Source organism: Brassica oleracea, chromosome C1, assembly GCF_000695525.1.
Source record: "Brassica oleracea var. oleracea cultivar TO1000 chromosome C1, BOL, whole genome shotgun sequence".
Lineage (NCBI taxonomy): Eukaryota > Viridiplantae > Streptophyta > Magnoliopsida > Brassicales > Brassicaceae > Brassica > Brassica oleracea.
In genome coordinates this window covers 42554186-42571279 of record NC_027748.1, presented here as the reverse complement: position 1 = coordinate 42571279, position 17094 = coordinate 42554186, and the positions used below count along the sequence as shown (strand labels likewise).

The 17094-nt window shown below is 30.6% G+C and overlaps 2 protein-coding genes across 3 annotated transcripts; both read right to left on the bottom strand.

Moving 5' to 3' along the window:
* Nucleotides 1–733: 733 nt before the first annotated feature.
* LOC106344423 (sugar transporter ERD6-like 9) lies at nt 734–4674 on the bottom strand. The gene is made up of 17 exons (XM_013783807.1): nt 4488–4674; nt 4024–4086; nt 3834–3923; nt 3683–3742; nt 3536–3601; nt 3391–3456; nt 3225–3300; nt 3039–3103; nt 2840–2932; nt 2664–2735; nt 2485–2569; nt 2357–2400; nt 2161–2223; nt 1959–2072; nt 1669–1728; nt 1454–1568; nt 734–1022 (listed from the first exon to the last, which is right to left on the bottom strand). The coding sequence occupies exons 1-17, from the start codon at nt 4632–4634 to the stop codon at nt 907–909; spliced, it is 1395 nt and encodes a 464-aa protein (XP_013639261.1). The 5' UTR covers nt 4635–4674; the 3' UTR covers nt 734–906.
* Nucleotides 4675–6897: 2223 nt separating this feature from the next.
* Nucleotides 6898–10255, bottom strand: LOC106344408 (sugar transporter ERD6-like 8). 2 transcript variants are annotated; one of them, XM_013783798.1, is made up of 18 exons: nt 10212–10255; nt 9945–10122; nt 9800–9862; nt 9633–9722; nt 9373–9432; nt 9205–9270; nt 9036–9101; nt 8770–8845; nt 8581–8645; nt 8388–8480; nt 8204–8284; nt 8048–8132; nt 7845–7954; nt 7704–7763; nt 7568–7621; nt 7421–7480; nt 7191–7305; nt 6898–7087 (listed from the first exon to the last, which is right to left on the bottom strand). In XM_013783798.1, the coding sequence occupies exons 2-18, from the start codon at nt 10104–10106 to the stop codon at nt 6975–6977; spliced, it is 1419 nt and encodes a 472-aa protein (XP_013639252.1). In that variant the 5' UTR covers nt 10107–10122; nt 10212–10255; the 3' UTR covers nt 6898–6974. The 2 variants fall into 2 exon arrangements, with proteins under 2 accessions (XP_013639252.1, XP_013639257.1); XM_013783803.1 differs by having other exon boundaries at nt 10207–10249.
* Between the last annotated feature and the right edge of the window lie 6839 nt (nt 10256–17094).

Here is a 17094-nt window from a genome sequence, read left to right as displayed (position 1 = left end):
GTCGGAGATAGCTTAAGTACTTCGCCACAATGGCGGGTCTCGTCGATAGCACATGTCTTCGAAGCACCGGTGGAGAAATGAAATGGAAAAGATTTGGATGGAAGAGGAGGCGGTTTCCGGCGAGGATCTACGAACACAGAGCCTTGAGTTACAGATCTGACGCACCAGGAGTAGGAGCCACAGCACCAAGGAACAAGCAGAACGGAGGAGCAGCGACAAGGAATACGAGGAGCGGAGGACCCGCTTGACATTGCTTTCCGGGAATCCCCAGATAAGCGGACAGCATAAGAGACGGTGGACTTCAGGAGCACGCTTGAACCCAAACGATTTGAAACAGTAGGAGTAATGGTGGAGACGAACAACGCGGCAGTCGCGTCGGAGACGAACGGAGCAGCAGTCGCGGCAGAGATGAACGGAACAGCAGCGGCGATGGAAAGAGAAGCAGACTTGAAACGAGGCATCAAGGGAGATGGACAAAGACGACGCCGGCGAGCTAGGTCGCTGCCGGCGTCGACGAAACTAAGAAGAAATGGCGCCTCGATTTCCGTGGCAGGGAGAGACGAGTTAGGGCTTTTGATGCGTTTATCAAGAGAATTTATCTTCTAGGTAGTCTTTCAAGCTTATTTTAGGAAAAACATATTTTTTCTGTAAAAATATGCTAAAATCGGTAGCGTTATATTAAGCATGAAAACTGGTAGAAGTAAAAAGGATATCAGGCACGGAAAAGAAAAGATTGTCAATATTACAGATTACAAAGGATGAGAATGATGAAGTTCGTAAAAAAAAAGAGAAGGTCTGATCGTGTGATCGATTAGATCATCAATGATCAACAACATGATCCTACACATAATTTATTTCGATAAAGAATTTAGACATTAGTAGCTTTATATTGTTTGTGTGGGTTCATCAACTCTCACGTGGAAATTGGATTTCTTCTAACGTCAATCCTCGAGTTTCAGGCACCAAACACCATGCAAATACAACTGTTAATCCACTCATTATAGCGAATATAATGAAGGTCCCTACAATTAAAATTCACAAAAAAAAAATTATATCAGTATTAGTATTGTTATCTTAAACTTGAATTTCATATATTATATATCATTTAATAGATCCAAAATATATATAAAGAACTCGAAACTTCAATAGATTGATCTATGAGAAAATTTTATGAAAATGATGTTTTATATGAGAAAGAGAAAATTATAGTGTGTGAATATATCATTTATAATATATAGATATATGTGTGTGTGTGTGTGTGCAAACTAAACTTTTTGTGATAAATAATATTAAATTTAAATTGAATTTGAATTTGGTTTTGTAAGAACGTATATCTTAATTTAGTGAAAATCTTGTAGACAATGCCTTTAATAAAAAGCTTGTAGAAAAGAAGAAAAATAAAACTTTATACTGAACTAAATTAGATTTAGTTTGTAAAGTACTATTAACGTACCGGTAGGGCTCCAAATGAGCATAAAATTGAAACAGTAGCTGACTATCCAACCGGTAAACCAATTTGTTATGGTTACTAAACTCCCAGCCACTACTTTCATATCCATCGGAAATATCTACACAATTTAAAAAATATATATGATCAGTTACAATTTAAGAAAACTGATTATTTTTTTTTGCTTGAACATGCAAAAAATAAGTATATAATGGATATACCTCAGACATTATAATCCATGGCAACGCTCCTAGTCCAGCAGCGAACATCATAACATATGTCTGTTTGGAACATAAATATTATTTTACTTTATCACATTGTGAAATTAATATAGCATTTAAACATCAAACTGAAAATAACAATAACTTATATGTATATATTAATAGGATCAAACTTGAAATTGTTGTTAGGTTGAAATATAAAGCAAACTAAACGAACAAGAAAAAGCGGAAGAAATGATTTTTTTGTGTGAGATCTATTCAAATAAGTGAATCATAGATATATCACTTACCAATATTCCAATAAATGCCATAGTGGGAGTAAAATTTACAATGCCAGGGACACCTTTGAATCCAAACGCTAATGCAAGAGAAATACAGCTTAAACATAACCCAAACGCCGATGCCTGCAATTTTGTTCATTAAATTATATGTAGAACAACAAAGCTATATATTAACAAACTAAAGTAATATATTAAATAAAATTATTCTAACCATCAGAAGTGGTCGTCTTCCCCATCGATCCACAATGATCAGGCCCAATATAGCTTTTGGTACCTAGCATGCTCATTGGTTAAAGTTATAATCAATCATCGTAAAGACAAAAGAATGGGGAGCTAGGTTACAGAGAAATAATGAACAAATCAAAGTACTGACTTTTTAATTTTCTAGTATTTACATATATACGTACCACGACCATAGACAACACCGTCATCCCAGTCTGAGAAGGAAATCCTTAAGAGTGAAAAGTATTTATTTTACTTTTTCATAAGAACCAATTGTTAAATTACCTAATAATCAGTAAATACATAATGTTACCAGCAAGGTCAAATATGCTGCCTGCGTAATAACTTATCCCTGAACTTCCACATAACTGCTGTAAAAGCATCACACCTACTCCGATCTAAATATAATTAACCAAAAGCAAAAATCAATATAAGTAAAATGTAATTTAATAAATTTGTTTGATATTTTTTTTTTCAAACGTATTTTCTTACTATAAGTTGACGAGCATATTTTCTTTTGAAAAGACTTTGCATGCTGATATTTGCGGTAGCATCAACAGAAATCTGCGAAGTTATGAAAAAAATTCTGTATATAGTGATAATAAAGTTTTAATATGTAGCAAAAATAAGCATAATTTTGATTATTCATCATTTAGACGTATGTGTACCATGATTTCACGAGTTTCCTTCACAATATCAGCTTCTTTTCCTCGTAATTTTTGAAGAACAACTTCACACTCTTCATCACGGTTTTCTTTTGCCTAAATAAATACATTAATTTTAATATTTGTTATCGACGTAAAGAATAATTTTATATAAAAGTATATTTTCTGTAATTAGAGAAATAATATAATTCATATGACTAACCAGCCATCTTGGAGACTCGGGGACGAAAAATAACCCCAAAAATTGTATCAAGCATGGGATAATGCCTGAAGATGTAGAAATCCTTTAATTAAAATACTTATATATAATAAATTATTTAACGATGAATAGTTAATGAATATGGAAAACTGAAACATGTGACAAATAAATATAAGTGGGAAGGAGTACCGATCAAGGCTATCGTTCTCCATGATACGAAATTTCCAATGTAATATGCGGTTGCGATTCCACAATTTTGCAAAAGCTATAAGTTATCAATCAGTTATAAAATAGAGTATTAGTTTGTGTGTATATATTAAGTTTGATTGTAATTAGCTAGTAGTATATGCATTACCTGATTGCTAAATGTAAGAGTGCCTCGCACATTTTTGGGGGTTATTTCTGCGATATATACAGGAACCTACATATTTTATAATAAATAAGCTATAATTATTACAAGTTTAGCGATGATTAAACTAGTAAATAAAATAATAGTATACCACGTAGCTAGCGAGACCAACTCCAGTTCCCACAAAGAATCGTCCAAAGTCTAGCCAGATAATATTCTATGGAGAGATAGATTAATCTATATTAGTACGTAAGCTTATTATCAATTAAGTAAGATATTAGATGGGTCGTGAAGAAACCTTGGCTTGTGCAATTGCAAGCCATCCACTAATGAAAAATGCCTCGGCGACCCACAACGTCTAGGAAATAATTATAACGAAAAAATACAAAGGGTTTAGAGCTTAAATATTACATTAATAGAGACATTGAGACTCAAAATGAATATTTAACCATTTTACGGCCGAAGGCATCTGCAAGTGTGGCGCTAAATATTGCACCGATCATTCCTCCAAAAGTCAGCAGCGAACCAAATACTGAAAACTGTGAAAAAGTATTTTATTATAACGATTTGAAGTAAATTTTATATTTGTTAAAACGTACAGATATATAAAATGATATATATAGTGAAATAGAGGCTTACTTGTGCGATAGAAAGATCAAGATCTTCCATAATAGAAGACATTGTACCAGCAGTAAAACCTAACTGTTTTCCATACATAGAAATTTGGAATACATGAGTCTCTAAATAAATTATGTACTGTTAGAATATATTATCTGCAAACCCTAAAACGAGCAAAGTCATTTCTGAATTATGATACAAGGTTATGTGGAATACTTCAAAACATAAAGAGGAACAATTAGAAAATCATATATAGATATGATAATATTTCAATTGAGTAGAAGGCTCTAAAATATGGTAACATGACAATTCTAACTACGTCCAGCACATCTCTGGAAATGTGTACTATCTAGTAGTGATCAAATTAAAAAAATTATGAGATTATTTAGATTCTCCACCATTTTCTTTTATAGAATCCACTCAATTAGAAGAGGGATGATGATATCTACCCTTGTATATGTACATAGAGAGCGATGGGAACATACGGCAATACCAAAGCTGTAAGAGGCAGAGACAATGATAAAAGTGGTGAAGATAAGAAGTGGAGTTATCGTAGTTTCAGAGCTTTCTGTCCTCTCTTCCTTATTTACCAGTAGTAATCCTTTCTCCATACTATGATTCTCCCCCTCCATTTTCGCGATGCCAAGATTGAATAGAGCACAAGAACAGAACAAGAGAGAGATACTCTTGGGAACTATATATTTTGTCTTGGTATATATGAAAATAATTGTAAATGACATGCTGGATTAGATGGATAATGTATCCGACTCATTAGCATGACTAAAGTTTGTTGGTAGACGTACACAAATAATTGTTTAAAAAATCAGAAGTCAAATCAAGTATTGGATCATATATGGTTTTTAATAAAGAATCATTTTAAATGCTCATTAGTTGGTAATAATAAAGTTTGTCTGAATAAGGCATACATATTCTCAGATGTTACTTTCGTCTCTGTCCATATGATATAGCAGCATTATTTATTGTCTAGCTAAGCAACGTCTTGACGCACGTCTTCCCGTTGATGCTTTCAAGTTCAACAGAATGCAACATAAATCTATAGAAATATGTGACTAAGTCTTCTTAATTGATCCTCGATAAAACTAAGTTTTAATTATGTAATCAATTACTTGCACTAACACTCCTCTTTCATGATGTTGCTTATTGGTGAAATGGGTGTGGACAGCTATATATATGCCTTTTCTAACATTGTATTTCCCAGAGATTCCATTTTTTTTGACAACAAAACACGGAAAACCAACATATATTATGAAAACATATTGTTATATTTAGATTCTTCGAACCTTCTAATTAGTAAAATCAGCCTATGAAAAAAAAAGTTTGGAGGAAACACGAGGCTCCATGGCATTTTATCTGATAGTCTCAGACACCCCTTTTCTTGTTGTTATATATTTTATCTGATTCCCTCGTGGAGAAAACAAGGAAGCTGATTTGTTGGCAAAAATCTGAATAAAACGAGGGTTCAATAAAGAGAATTAAAAAAGCGAAGCACGAAGGTCCACGAACCCAAACCAACGGAGACTCTCAAGGCATTACCCAATCCACTTTGTCGTTTTATCCATGTTTTTTAATTATGACAGCAGAACTCTAGCTAGAAATATCTATTTACAACTAAACTAATGTAGAAAACGAGTAGTATAGTATATGGTTATATATATATACATGAGTAAGCTGATAGACACTTAATTATTCAGTTAGTCCAGGTATTGAATAATATGGTTCGGAACTCGCTTGTGCTATTCTAAACGAAATCGATTGGTTAATAATAATCTATAAAGTCATACTACTTTATTTTCATTTAATCGCGTAAATTTTTTGTACAGATTTGAAATAAGAAATAGTAATTTATTATCTGGAAGGAAAGGATACAAAATTCACGCACGCGGGCCTTGATAGTAATGGTAAATTGATAATACGAACTTATCGGAGGTACGTACTTAATAAGTTGATGATAAAATGGACTAATAATATATTTGATGCTACTGCTTTAGCCTAACAAAGATGATCGAAAATAAATATTTTCTACGTTAATTTCTATAGCAAGAAAAAACACAAGAACAAAATTTAAGCTGTCTAAAATAAAAAGAACTAATAGGTTAACAGAAGTATGAAATATACACGACTTTAACTTTATTGATGTTTCATACGCACGATGCACTACTATATATATCAAAATATTTTATTCTAGTTTGTTTGCATGGTCATCTCGATATAAGAGCCTCTCTTATGTTAAATTTTTCTACTGATTTATTCGAATCTTGTATCACCGACTGTCTTTTGACGTAGGGATCAACTTGTTAATATTAAGTTTAACCACCTCTAATGTTAGATTTCTGTTGATTTGTCTGAGTTTTGCATCATCTTTTTTGGTTGAACAGTTTTATATCATCTTTTGATTATTTTTTACGTTGAAGAGGTAAATATGGCTCATTTAATACATTAACTTATCCTCATTTAAATGATCATCTTGGTGTAGAATCGCAGCTAAAAGTTCGAGAGGCATTGTTATATAGTACATATATACGTCTGATGAGTTTTGTGGTTAGTGGCAGATCTAACAATTAAGGTTTGCAGATCTAAAAAAAAAGGTTTGCATTATGCTACAAAAACATATTATAAAATAATCTCGTTTACTTATTATTTTAAAATACTATATATATATATATCAAAAATATTATGATGTTCTTACTCCTTAGGTAACCATTGAGAAACTCCTTTCAATTATTATATATATGATAATTATTCTCATCCATATATCCATTGTACCTAGAGAATGTAATGTATATTTTTAATTATATAATTACGAAAATACTAAAAACAAGACAAACAGAACTTAACAATTCTTAGAATATTTTTTAAAAATGTGGAAAAGCACTGCTGCGATATCTTGAACCAACAGAACATTAAGTAAAATGCATTTGCATGTAGATATAACTTATACAAATAGAAGAAAATTACATCATCATTGCTTGAATCTCTTCCAAGGTTTTGCCTTTGGTTTCAGGAACAAGTTTTGCTATGAAGATAATGGCCAGTACACATACCCCACCATAGACATAAAATGCACCTGAAAAGCCAAAAGTGGTCAATACGTACTATTTTTTTATCTAGCTAGTACGTATGATAAAATAACAAAATCTGTAATTTGCTTAAACGGAAATAATACATACCATGAGGGCTCCAGATCATAAGAAAGTTGAACGTTAAGGAGACAAACCATGAACTAAGCCAATTTACAACAGTGACAAGTCCTCCAGCAGTTCCTTTTAAATTTATCGGGAATATCTGGAATAAAAGAGTACATTAGAAAAAATCATGCCGGTTGCTCAAAAAAAAAAAAAAAAAAAAGAAAAAATCATGCCAATGACGACATGAACATACTATATCGTTTTGACATTACCTCAGACATTATAACCCATGGGATTGCACCCATTCCAATCGAAAATGAACCGATATAGACCTGAAAATTGGAGTTCCTGGTTAACCGATCTGTAAACCGGACTAACCCAAAGGTTAAAAACCAAAACCTGATTTTATAGATACTTACCAAAACACCGCTAACTGCTAGGGCCGGAATGATATCAAGTGCTAAACCATGGGCCTGGTTTAATGAACGTCAAAACCAAAATCAAATCGTTGATTAAACTAAACTCTATGTTTTTTAAAAGAAATTTGATATTTACCTTTAGAAGAAATGAATTTCCGATGAGCAAACATCCAATCAGCATCCCAACAGCTGAAGCCTACAATATATCAATATGGTCAGACCAAATAATCCAAATCGGTACTCTTTAATTTCTTGAAAATGAATGCAAGAACCATACCATAAGAAGTGGTCTTCGTCCAAGCCGATCAATTAGTAATGTTGCACCGAGTGCTGTAAGAATGACTTGTTCGATCGAGTATAGAATGCTTCCAAGAGTTGGGGATGCTCCTGGTACACTCAAACCGGAACAACACCGATGAGTAGTCTAGAAATTAAACCTGTTGGAAACCAAAACTAACTAGATCCGGTTCAAATTATAACCTGCTGATACAAAAATTTGCTGTGCATAGAAGATAACCCCATTTATTCCAACGAATTGTTGGAAAAACATTAAACCAACTCCAACCTGGTATAATACAGCTATAATTAAACCAAAGTGACCCGAGAAGCATGGTTATTTGAATTAGAGATTCTTACAATCACAAAACGTATGTTCTTTTTGTCAATAAGGTCTAGTAGTGTGGTTTTCGGAAGGTGAGCTATAGTCGCTAAGTACTCCTGTAAACCGAAATCCAAAAACCGGAGTTATACAAAGTTTTATAAAATGCAATGTCACGTACCGGAACCGGTTTTGTAATCCAGTCTTTGGTTCAAAACGTACTTTGATTTCATCGGCTTCTCTTGCGATATTGGCGTTAGGACCCCTCAGTTTTTGCAACGCAATTTCGAAATCGCGGTGGCGGCCAACCATTTCCTTGAAACGCCAAAAGCATTTGAGAGGCATGGGTAAGTTTTCAACCATAGATTCTAAAGCCTTAACCAAACCGAAATTAAATTTCAAACTTTAATCATACCAGCCATCTAGGTGATTCGGGAATGAACCAAGTCCCAAAGAATAGAATCACACACGGTACAACTCCTGAAATTAATTAACCAAACCAGGTTTATTATAACAAATGAAATATAATACCATCTTTGCTACTACTGCTAAAACCAATACCAAATGTTTTCAAATGTATTAGCTAGTGCACAAACAAATTTACCAGTTAGTGCAAGAGCTCTCCAGTTTACGACGGCACCTATGAGGAACATGGAAGCCAATCCGATTACTAAAAAGAGCTGCAGAAATAACAATATCATAAAAAAATATTTTAGTTAGAAAAACCATAATATGTTAAAGACTTTACAAAACAACCCTAATACAATTTTAACCACAGACTAGACCTAACACAAGCTGGACTACATGTCCTGTCTCTGACTCTATTGTAGTCACATACATTTGTCATTCGAATAAAATAAAATGCATCACCTGGTTAAGCGTAGCCAATGCTCCTCGTAGTTTTCTCGGACTAATTTCGGCGATGAAAACCGGAACCTAGAAAAAGACAAATGCAAATGTGAATATTGAGTTAAAATGTGATTTTTTCATCGTTTCATCGACAAATGGTTTTGTTTATAACAATTGGAAAACGTCATACCACATACGAAAGGGTACCGCAACCATAACCCGTGAGAAATCTACCGAAGTCCAAAGGTATGTCACCCTAGTTAATAATTGAACAAAATTTAAAATGACGATACTAAACGCCAATATTCTGTAAATTTGTAAGAGAAAAAAATGAAGAATATTCAGCACACTGAATAACCTTGGAGAAATATATAATCATCCAGCCGATGGCAGAGATCACTGAAGACAACCTCATGGCCTGTCGCAAAATCCAAAATCCACATGCATGTGACCAAAAAAGTATATGCATTTTGTTTTGTTGTTGAACAAAATATAGTAAAAATGTAAATATCATAAAATGTTAATTTGATTCTTGTGTGCATATTGAGATGAATAATACATTTACTATTATAGCACAACATATAGTTTTTGACTTTTTGTTAAGCTATGTTTTTGTACCCCTTTCCGACCGATGAAATCAGAGATCTTTCCCGATGTTATAGCGCCAAGAACTGCTCCCACATTCAATATAGATCCGAAAACTGAAAACTAAATTAAAAAGTGGATTAGTAAGAAAATCATCGTAAAACAAATCTAAATGTTGAATACTTCATATGATTTTAAACCTGGGAATATGATAAATTAAGTTCTTCCATTATCCCGAACTGGGTCGGAGCGGAATACCCCACCTATTAATAAAAAAGTAGAAATTTTCTCGTATTAATAACAAATTTTCATTTTTCCTTGTAATCTTAATTAAAAGAAACTTACGCAGGTTCCAAACTCGTAGGAACCACAAACGGCAATGAATGTGCTTAGACAAACCATCCACGACGCTCCTTCTTCTTCTGAGACGTCGGATCCATTCTCCGGAAGCAGCAACGGCTCAGATTTGTCTTTCACTTTCTCCATATCGTCTTCTCTTCTTGCCATTTTCTTCTCAGTTACCCTTTCAAGTCAACGAACAATACGTATCAATTTATTTGTAGAAGATGTGAAAGAAACGTAGTTTTTCTTTGTAGGGATATATAACTCAACGGATGAGAGGAGAGCTTAGAAGCCACCGTGATTTTAGACCTTAAACTTTGTTTTGTTCTGAGTTTGATATATATAATTAACCCTATATATAGACATATATATCTATATATTGTGCCTTTGACCAAAAAAGAATAATATCTGTATATATTGAACATGAACAATAGCTGGCTGGCTTAGCTAAAACACAAAAGATGATCGATAATTTTGGACAAATTAGACAATTTGCATTAGTTTATTTTGTATACTATGAAAGTTTCAATGCAGTTCAAAATGTTACGTACTACTACTATAGATTATGAGAGTCCAATGCAGTTATCTCAAAAAAAAAAAAAAATCCAATGCAGTCTCATATTGTGTTGAGGTTATCCAAAAAGAAGATTTTGTTGAGGTTGTCCACAATTTAATGTTGGTTGACTGAATTTTGAAGTACTTACTTACGATCGTTCCGAGTTAGCTAGAAACTTTTAAAACTTATAACATTCATAATGTAACAATTCAATTATTTTAAAAAATAATAATTACAAAATATTCTGTACACTCATGCACTGTATGGCTGGGGTTGGTAACATGCATGGTTTGTAGTTTTCTGAAAACAAAAAGTAAAATAATCCATGCATGTTGTTGAGTATAACTAAATTAATTTATAAAAACAATTGAACGATGTTCATTTACCATGAAAGAAAGTGTAGCATACATTAATACACATGTAGAATATGATTAGAAATTTTAAAACAACACTAAAGATGATATGCTTCAGTATTTAAAGTATTTACCAAAAACTCAATATTTTCGTAGGGTTTAACACATAGATTTTGAGAAAAAATCAACAATATGAAAATACTGCTTTAATGCATAGTTGCATCCTTCACTAACATATGATGAAGGTCAAAGAGGTTTGGAACTTTAGTTGTCTCCGTTTCCCTAGAAAATAGCGATTTTATAATGGTTATTCCTCTAATTTAGAGAGTATATGAAGTTTTACCAAATTAAATTATAAAAACAATTGAACGATGCTCATTTACCGTGAAAAAGAGTTTAGCATACATTAATACAAATGTAGAATATGGTTAAAATTTTAAAACAACACAAAAGATAATAGGCTTCAGTATATAAAACATTTACCAAAACCTCAATATTTTCGCTGGGGTTAACACATTGATTTTGAGAAAAATTCAAAAAAGACGACAATATTGTTTTAATGCATAGTTGCATCCTGCACTAATATATGATGATGTTCAAAGAGGTTTGGAGCCTTTGTCGTCTCCGTTTTCAAGAAAATAGTGATTTTATAGTGGTTATTTCTTCGATTTAGGGAGTATTATGAAGATTTAATAAATTAAATCATAACAAAATTATAACAATTCCCATAAACCTTGAAAAAGAAGAAAAAGATATTAGCATATATTAATACAATGTAGAATATGATTAGAAATTTTAAAACAACACTCAAGATTATAAGCTTCAGTATATAAAGTATTTACCAAAAACTAATATTTTCGTAGGGTTAACACATAGATTTTGAGAAAATTTCAAAAAATACGACAATATTGTTTTAATACAACATATGATGATGTTCAAAGAGGTTTGGAGCCTTTGTTGTCTTTTTTTTCCAAGAAAATAGTGATTTTATAGTGGTTATTCCATCAATTTAGAGAATATTATGAAGTTTTACAAAATTAATTGATAAACAAATTATAACGATTCCCATATACCATGAAAAAGAGCTGAAAATACATTAATATAAATGTAGAATGTGGTTAGAAATATTGAAACAACACTAAAGATTATAGGCTTCAGTATATAAAAGATTTACCAAAAACTCAATATTTTCGTAGGATTTTGAGAAAATTTAACACTATTGTTTAATACATGGATTTTGAGAAAAATTCAAAAAATATGACAATATTGTTTTAATGCATAGTTGCATCATGCACTAACATATGATGATGTTCAAAGAGGTATGAAGCCTTTGTTGTCTCTATTTTTCTAGAGAATAACGATTTTATAATGGTTAATCCACTAATTTAGGGAGTATATGAAGTTTTACTAAATTAATTTATAAAAACAATTGAACGATGCTCATTTACCATGAAAAAGATATTAGCATATATTAATACAATGTAGAATATGATTAGAAATTTTAAAACAACACTCAAGATTATAAGCTTCAGTATATAAAGTATTTACCAAAAACTAATATTTTCGTAGGGTTAACACATAGATTTTGAGAAAATTTCAAAAAATACGACAATATTGTTTTAATACAACATATGATGATGTTCAAAGAGGTTTGGAGCCTTTGTTGTCTTTTTTTTCCAAGAAAATAGTGATTTTATAGTGGTTATTCCATCGATTCAGGGAGTATTATGAAGTTTTATTAAATTAATTGATAAATAAATAATAACGATTCCCGTATACCATGAAAAAGAGCTTAAAATACATTAATACAAATGTAGAATGTGGTTAGAAATTTTGAAACAACTCTAAAGATTATAGGTTTCAGTATATAAAACATTTACCAAAAACTCAATATTTTCGTAGGGGTTAATACATGCATTTTGAGAAAATTTCAAAAAATATGACAATATTGTTTTAATGCATAGTTGCATCATGCGCTAACATATGATGACGTTCAAAGAGGTATGAAGCCTTTGTTTTTCTATTTTTCAAGAGAATAGCGATTTTATAATGGTTAGTCCACTAATTTAGGGAGTATATGAAGTTTTACTAAATTAATTTATAAAAACAATTGAACGATGCTCATTTACCATGTAAGAGAGTTTAGAATACATTAATACAAATGTAGAATATGGTTATAATTTTTAAAACAACACTAAATATTATAGGCTTCAGTATATAAAGTATTTACCAAAAACTCAATCTTTTCGTAGGGGACACATAGATTTTGATAAAATTTCAAAAAATATGACAATATTATTTTAATGCATAGTTGCATCATGTACTAATATATGATGATGGTCAAAGAGGTTTGAAACAATTTTTGTCTCAATTTCTCTAGATAATAGCGATTTTATAATGGTTAGTCCCTTAATTTAGAGAGTATATGAAGGTTTACTAAATTAAATTATAAAAAATTATAACGATTCCCATATGCCATGAAAAAGAGCTTAAAATACATTAATACAAACGTAGAATGCGGTTAGAATTTTTAAAACAACACTAAAGATTATAGGCTTTAGTATATAAAACATTTACCAAAAACTCAATATTCTCGTAGGGGGTAAGGTACACATGGATTTTGAGAAAATTTCAAAAAATATGACAATATTTTTTTAATGTATGATTGCATCCTGTACTAATATACAATGATGGTCAAAGAGGTTTGAAACATTTTTTGTCTCCATTTCTCTAGATAATAACGATTTTATAATGGTTATTCCCCTAATTTAGGGAGTATATGAAGTTTTACCAAATTAAATTATAAAAACAATTGAACTATGCTCATTTACCATGAAAAAAGTTTAGCATACATTAATACAAATGTAGAATATGGTTAAAATTTTAAAACAACACTAAAGATTATAGGCTTCAGTATATAAAACATTTACCAAAACCTCAATATTTTCGCTGGGGTTAACACATTGATTTTGAGAAAATTTAAAAAATTACGACAATATTGTTTTAATGCATAGTTGCATCCTGCACTAATATATGATGATGTTCAAAGAGGTTTGGAGCCTTTGTCGTCTCCGTTTTCAAGAAAATAGTGATTTTATAGTGGTTATTCCTTCGATTTAGGGAGTATTATGAAGATTTAATAAATTAATTTATAACAAAATTATAACAATTCCCATAAACCATGAAAAAGAACTTACAATACATTAACACAAATGTAGAATGTGGCTAGAAATTTTAAAATAACACTAAAGATTATAGGCTTCAGTATATAAAAAATTTACTAAAAACTCAATATTTTCGTAGGATTTTGAGAAAATTTAACACTATTGTTTAATAGATGGATTTTGAGAAAATTTCAAAAAATATGACAATATTGTTTTAATGCATAGTTGCATCATGCACTAACATATGATGATGTTCAAAGAGGTATGAAGCCTTTGTTGTCTTTATTTTTCAAGAAAATAGTGATTTTATAGTGGTTATTCCATCAATTTAGAGAATATTATGAAGTTTTACAAAATTAATTGATAAAAAGTTTATAGCGATTCCCATATACCATGAAAAAGAGCTTAAAATACATTAATACAAATGTAGAATGTGGTTAGAAATTTTGAAACAAGACTAAAGATTATAGGCTTCAGTATATAAAAGATTTACCAAAAACTCAATATTTTTCGTAGGGGTTAACACATGCATTTTGAGAAAATTTCAAAAAATATGAAAATATTTTTTTAATGCATAGTTGCATCCTGAACTAACATATGATGATGTTCAATGAGGTATGGAGCCTTTGTTGTTTCTATTTTTCAAGAGAATAACGATTTTATAACGGTTAGTCCACTAATTTAAGGAGTATATGAAGTTTTACTAAATTAATTTATAAAAACAATTGAACGATGCTCATTTACCATGTAAGAGAGTTTAACATATATTAATACAAATGTAGAATATGGTTATAATTTTTAAAACAACACTAAAGATTATAAGCTTCAGTATATAAAGTAGTTACCCTAAAATCAATATTTTCGTAATGAGCATCGTTCAATTATGCTTTAGAAATTTTTAGTAAAACTTCATATACTCCCTAAATTAGTGGACTAACCATTATAAAATCGCTATTCTCTAGAGAAATGGAGCCAACAAAGGTTACAAACCTCTTTGACCATCATCATATATTAGTACAGGAGGCAACTATGCATTAAAGAAATATTGTTATATTTTTTGAGTTTTTATCTAAATCTATGTGTTAACCCCTACGAAAATATTGAGTTTTACATTAAACGCTCTATATACTGAAGCTTACACTTATTAGTGTTGTTTAAAAAGTTCTGACCACATTCTACATTTGTATTAATATATGTTAAACTCTCTTTCGTGGTATATGAGAATCGTTATAATTTTTTTTTATCAATTAATTTAGTAAAACTCTATAATAATACCTAAATCGGTGGAATAACCACTATAAAATCTCTAATTTTTGAAAAACGGAGACAAAGTAGGCTCCAAAACTATTTGAACATCATCATATGTTAGTGTAGGATGCAACTATGCATTAAAACAATATTGTCATATTTTTCAAAATTTTCTCAAAATCTATGTGTTAATACCCGACGAAAAATATTGAGTTTTTAGTAAATGCTTTATATACTGAAACCTATAATCTTTAGTGTGGTTTTAAATTTTTTAACCACAACTATGCATTAAAACAATATTGTCATATTTTTTTGAATTTTTTTCAAAATCTATGTGTTAAACACCCCTACGAAAAAAGTTTTTAGTAAATGCTTTATATACTGAAACCTATAATCTTTAGTGTGGTTTTAAATTTTTTAACCACGATCTACATTTGTATTAATGTATGATAAACTCTCTTTCATGGTACATTAGCATCGTTCAATTTATTTTTAAAAATAATTTAGTAAAACTTCATACACTCCCTAAATTAGTGGACTAACCATTATAAAATCGCTATTCTCTAGAGAAATGGAGACAACAAAAGTTCCAAACCTTTTTGAGCATCATCATATATTAGTAAAAGAGGCAACTATGCATTAAAGAAATATTTTTATATTTTTTGAATTTTTCTCAAAATCTATGTGTTCCCTACGAAAATATTGAGCTTTACGTTAAACTCTCTATATACTGAAGCTTATACTTTTTAGTGTTGTTTTACAATTCATAACCACATTCTACATTTGTATTAATGTATGTTTATATCTCTTTCTTGGTATATGGGAAACGTTAAAGTTTTTTTTATCAATTAATTTAGTAAAACTTTATAATACTCTCGAAATCGGTGGTATAACCACTATAAAATCACAAATTTCTTGAAAAACAAAGACAAAGAAGGTTCCAAACCTATTTAAACATCATCATATGTTAGCGCATGATACAACTATGCATTAAAACAATATTGTCATATTTTTTTGAATTTTTTTCAAAATCTATGTGTTAAACACCCCTACGAAAAATATCGAGTTTTTAGTCTTTACATACTGAAACCTATAATCTTTAGTGTGGTTTTAAAATTTCTAACTACATTCTACATTTGTATTAATGTATGATAAACTCTCTTTCATGGTACATTAGCATCGTTCAATTTTTTTTAGAAAGTAATTTAGTAAAACTTCATATACTCCATACATTAGTGGACTAACCATTATAAAATCGCTATTCTCTAGAGAAATGGAGACAACAAAGGTTCCAAACTTTTTTAAGCATCATCAAATATTAGTACAGAAGGCAACTATACATTAAAGAAATATTGTTATATTTTTTGAAATTTTCTCAAAATCTATGTTTTAACCCCCTACGAAAATATTGAGTTTTACGTTAAACTCTCTATATACAGAAGCTTATCCTTATTAGTGTTGTTTTATAATTTCTAACCAAATTATACATTTGTATTAATGTATGTTAAACTCTCTTTCGTGGTATATGGGAATCGTTATAATTGAGAAAAAATCGAAAATATGAAAATTCTGATTTAATGCATAGTTGCATCCTTCACTAACATATGATGAAGGTCAAAGAAGTTTGGAACCTTTGTTGTCTCCGATTTTATTGTGGTTAGTCCACCAATTTAGGGAGTATTATGAAGTTTTACTAAATTAATTGACAAAAAATAAAACGATGCCCTTGTGCCATGAAAGATAGTTTAATATAGATTAATACAAATGTAGAATATGTTTAGAAATTTTAAAACCACACCAAAGATCATAGGCTTCAGTATTAGAGCATTTAC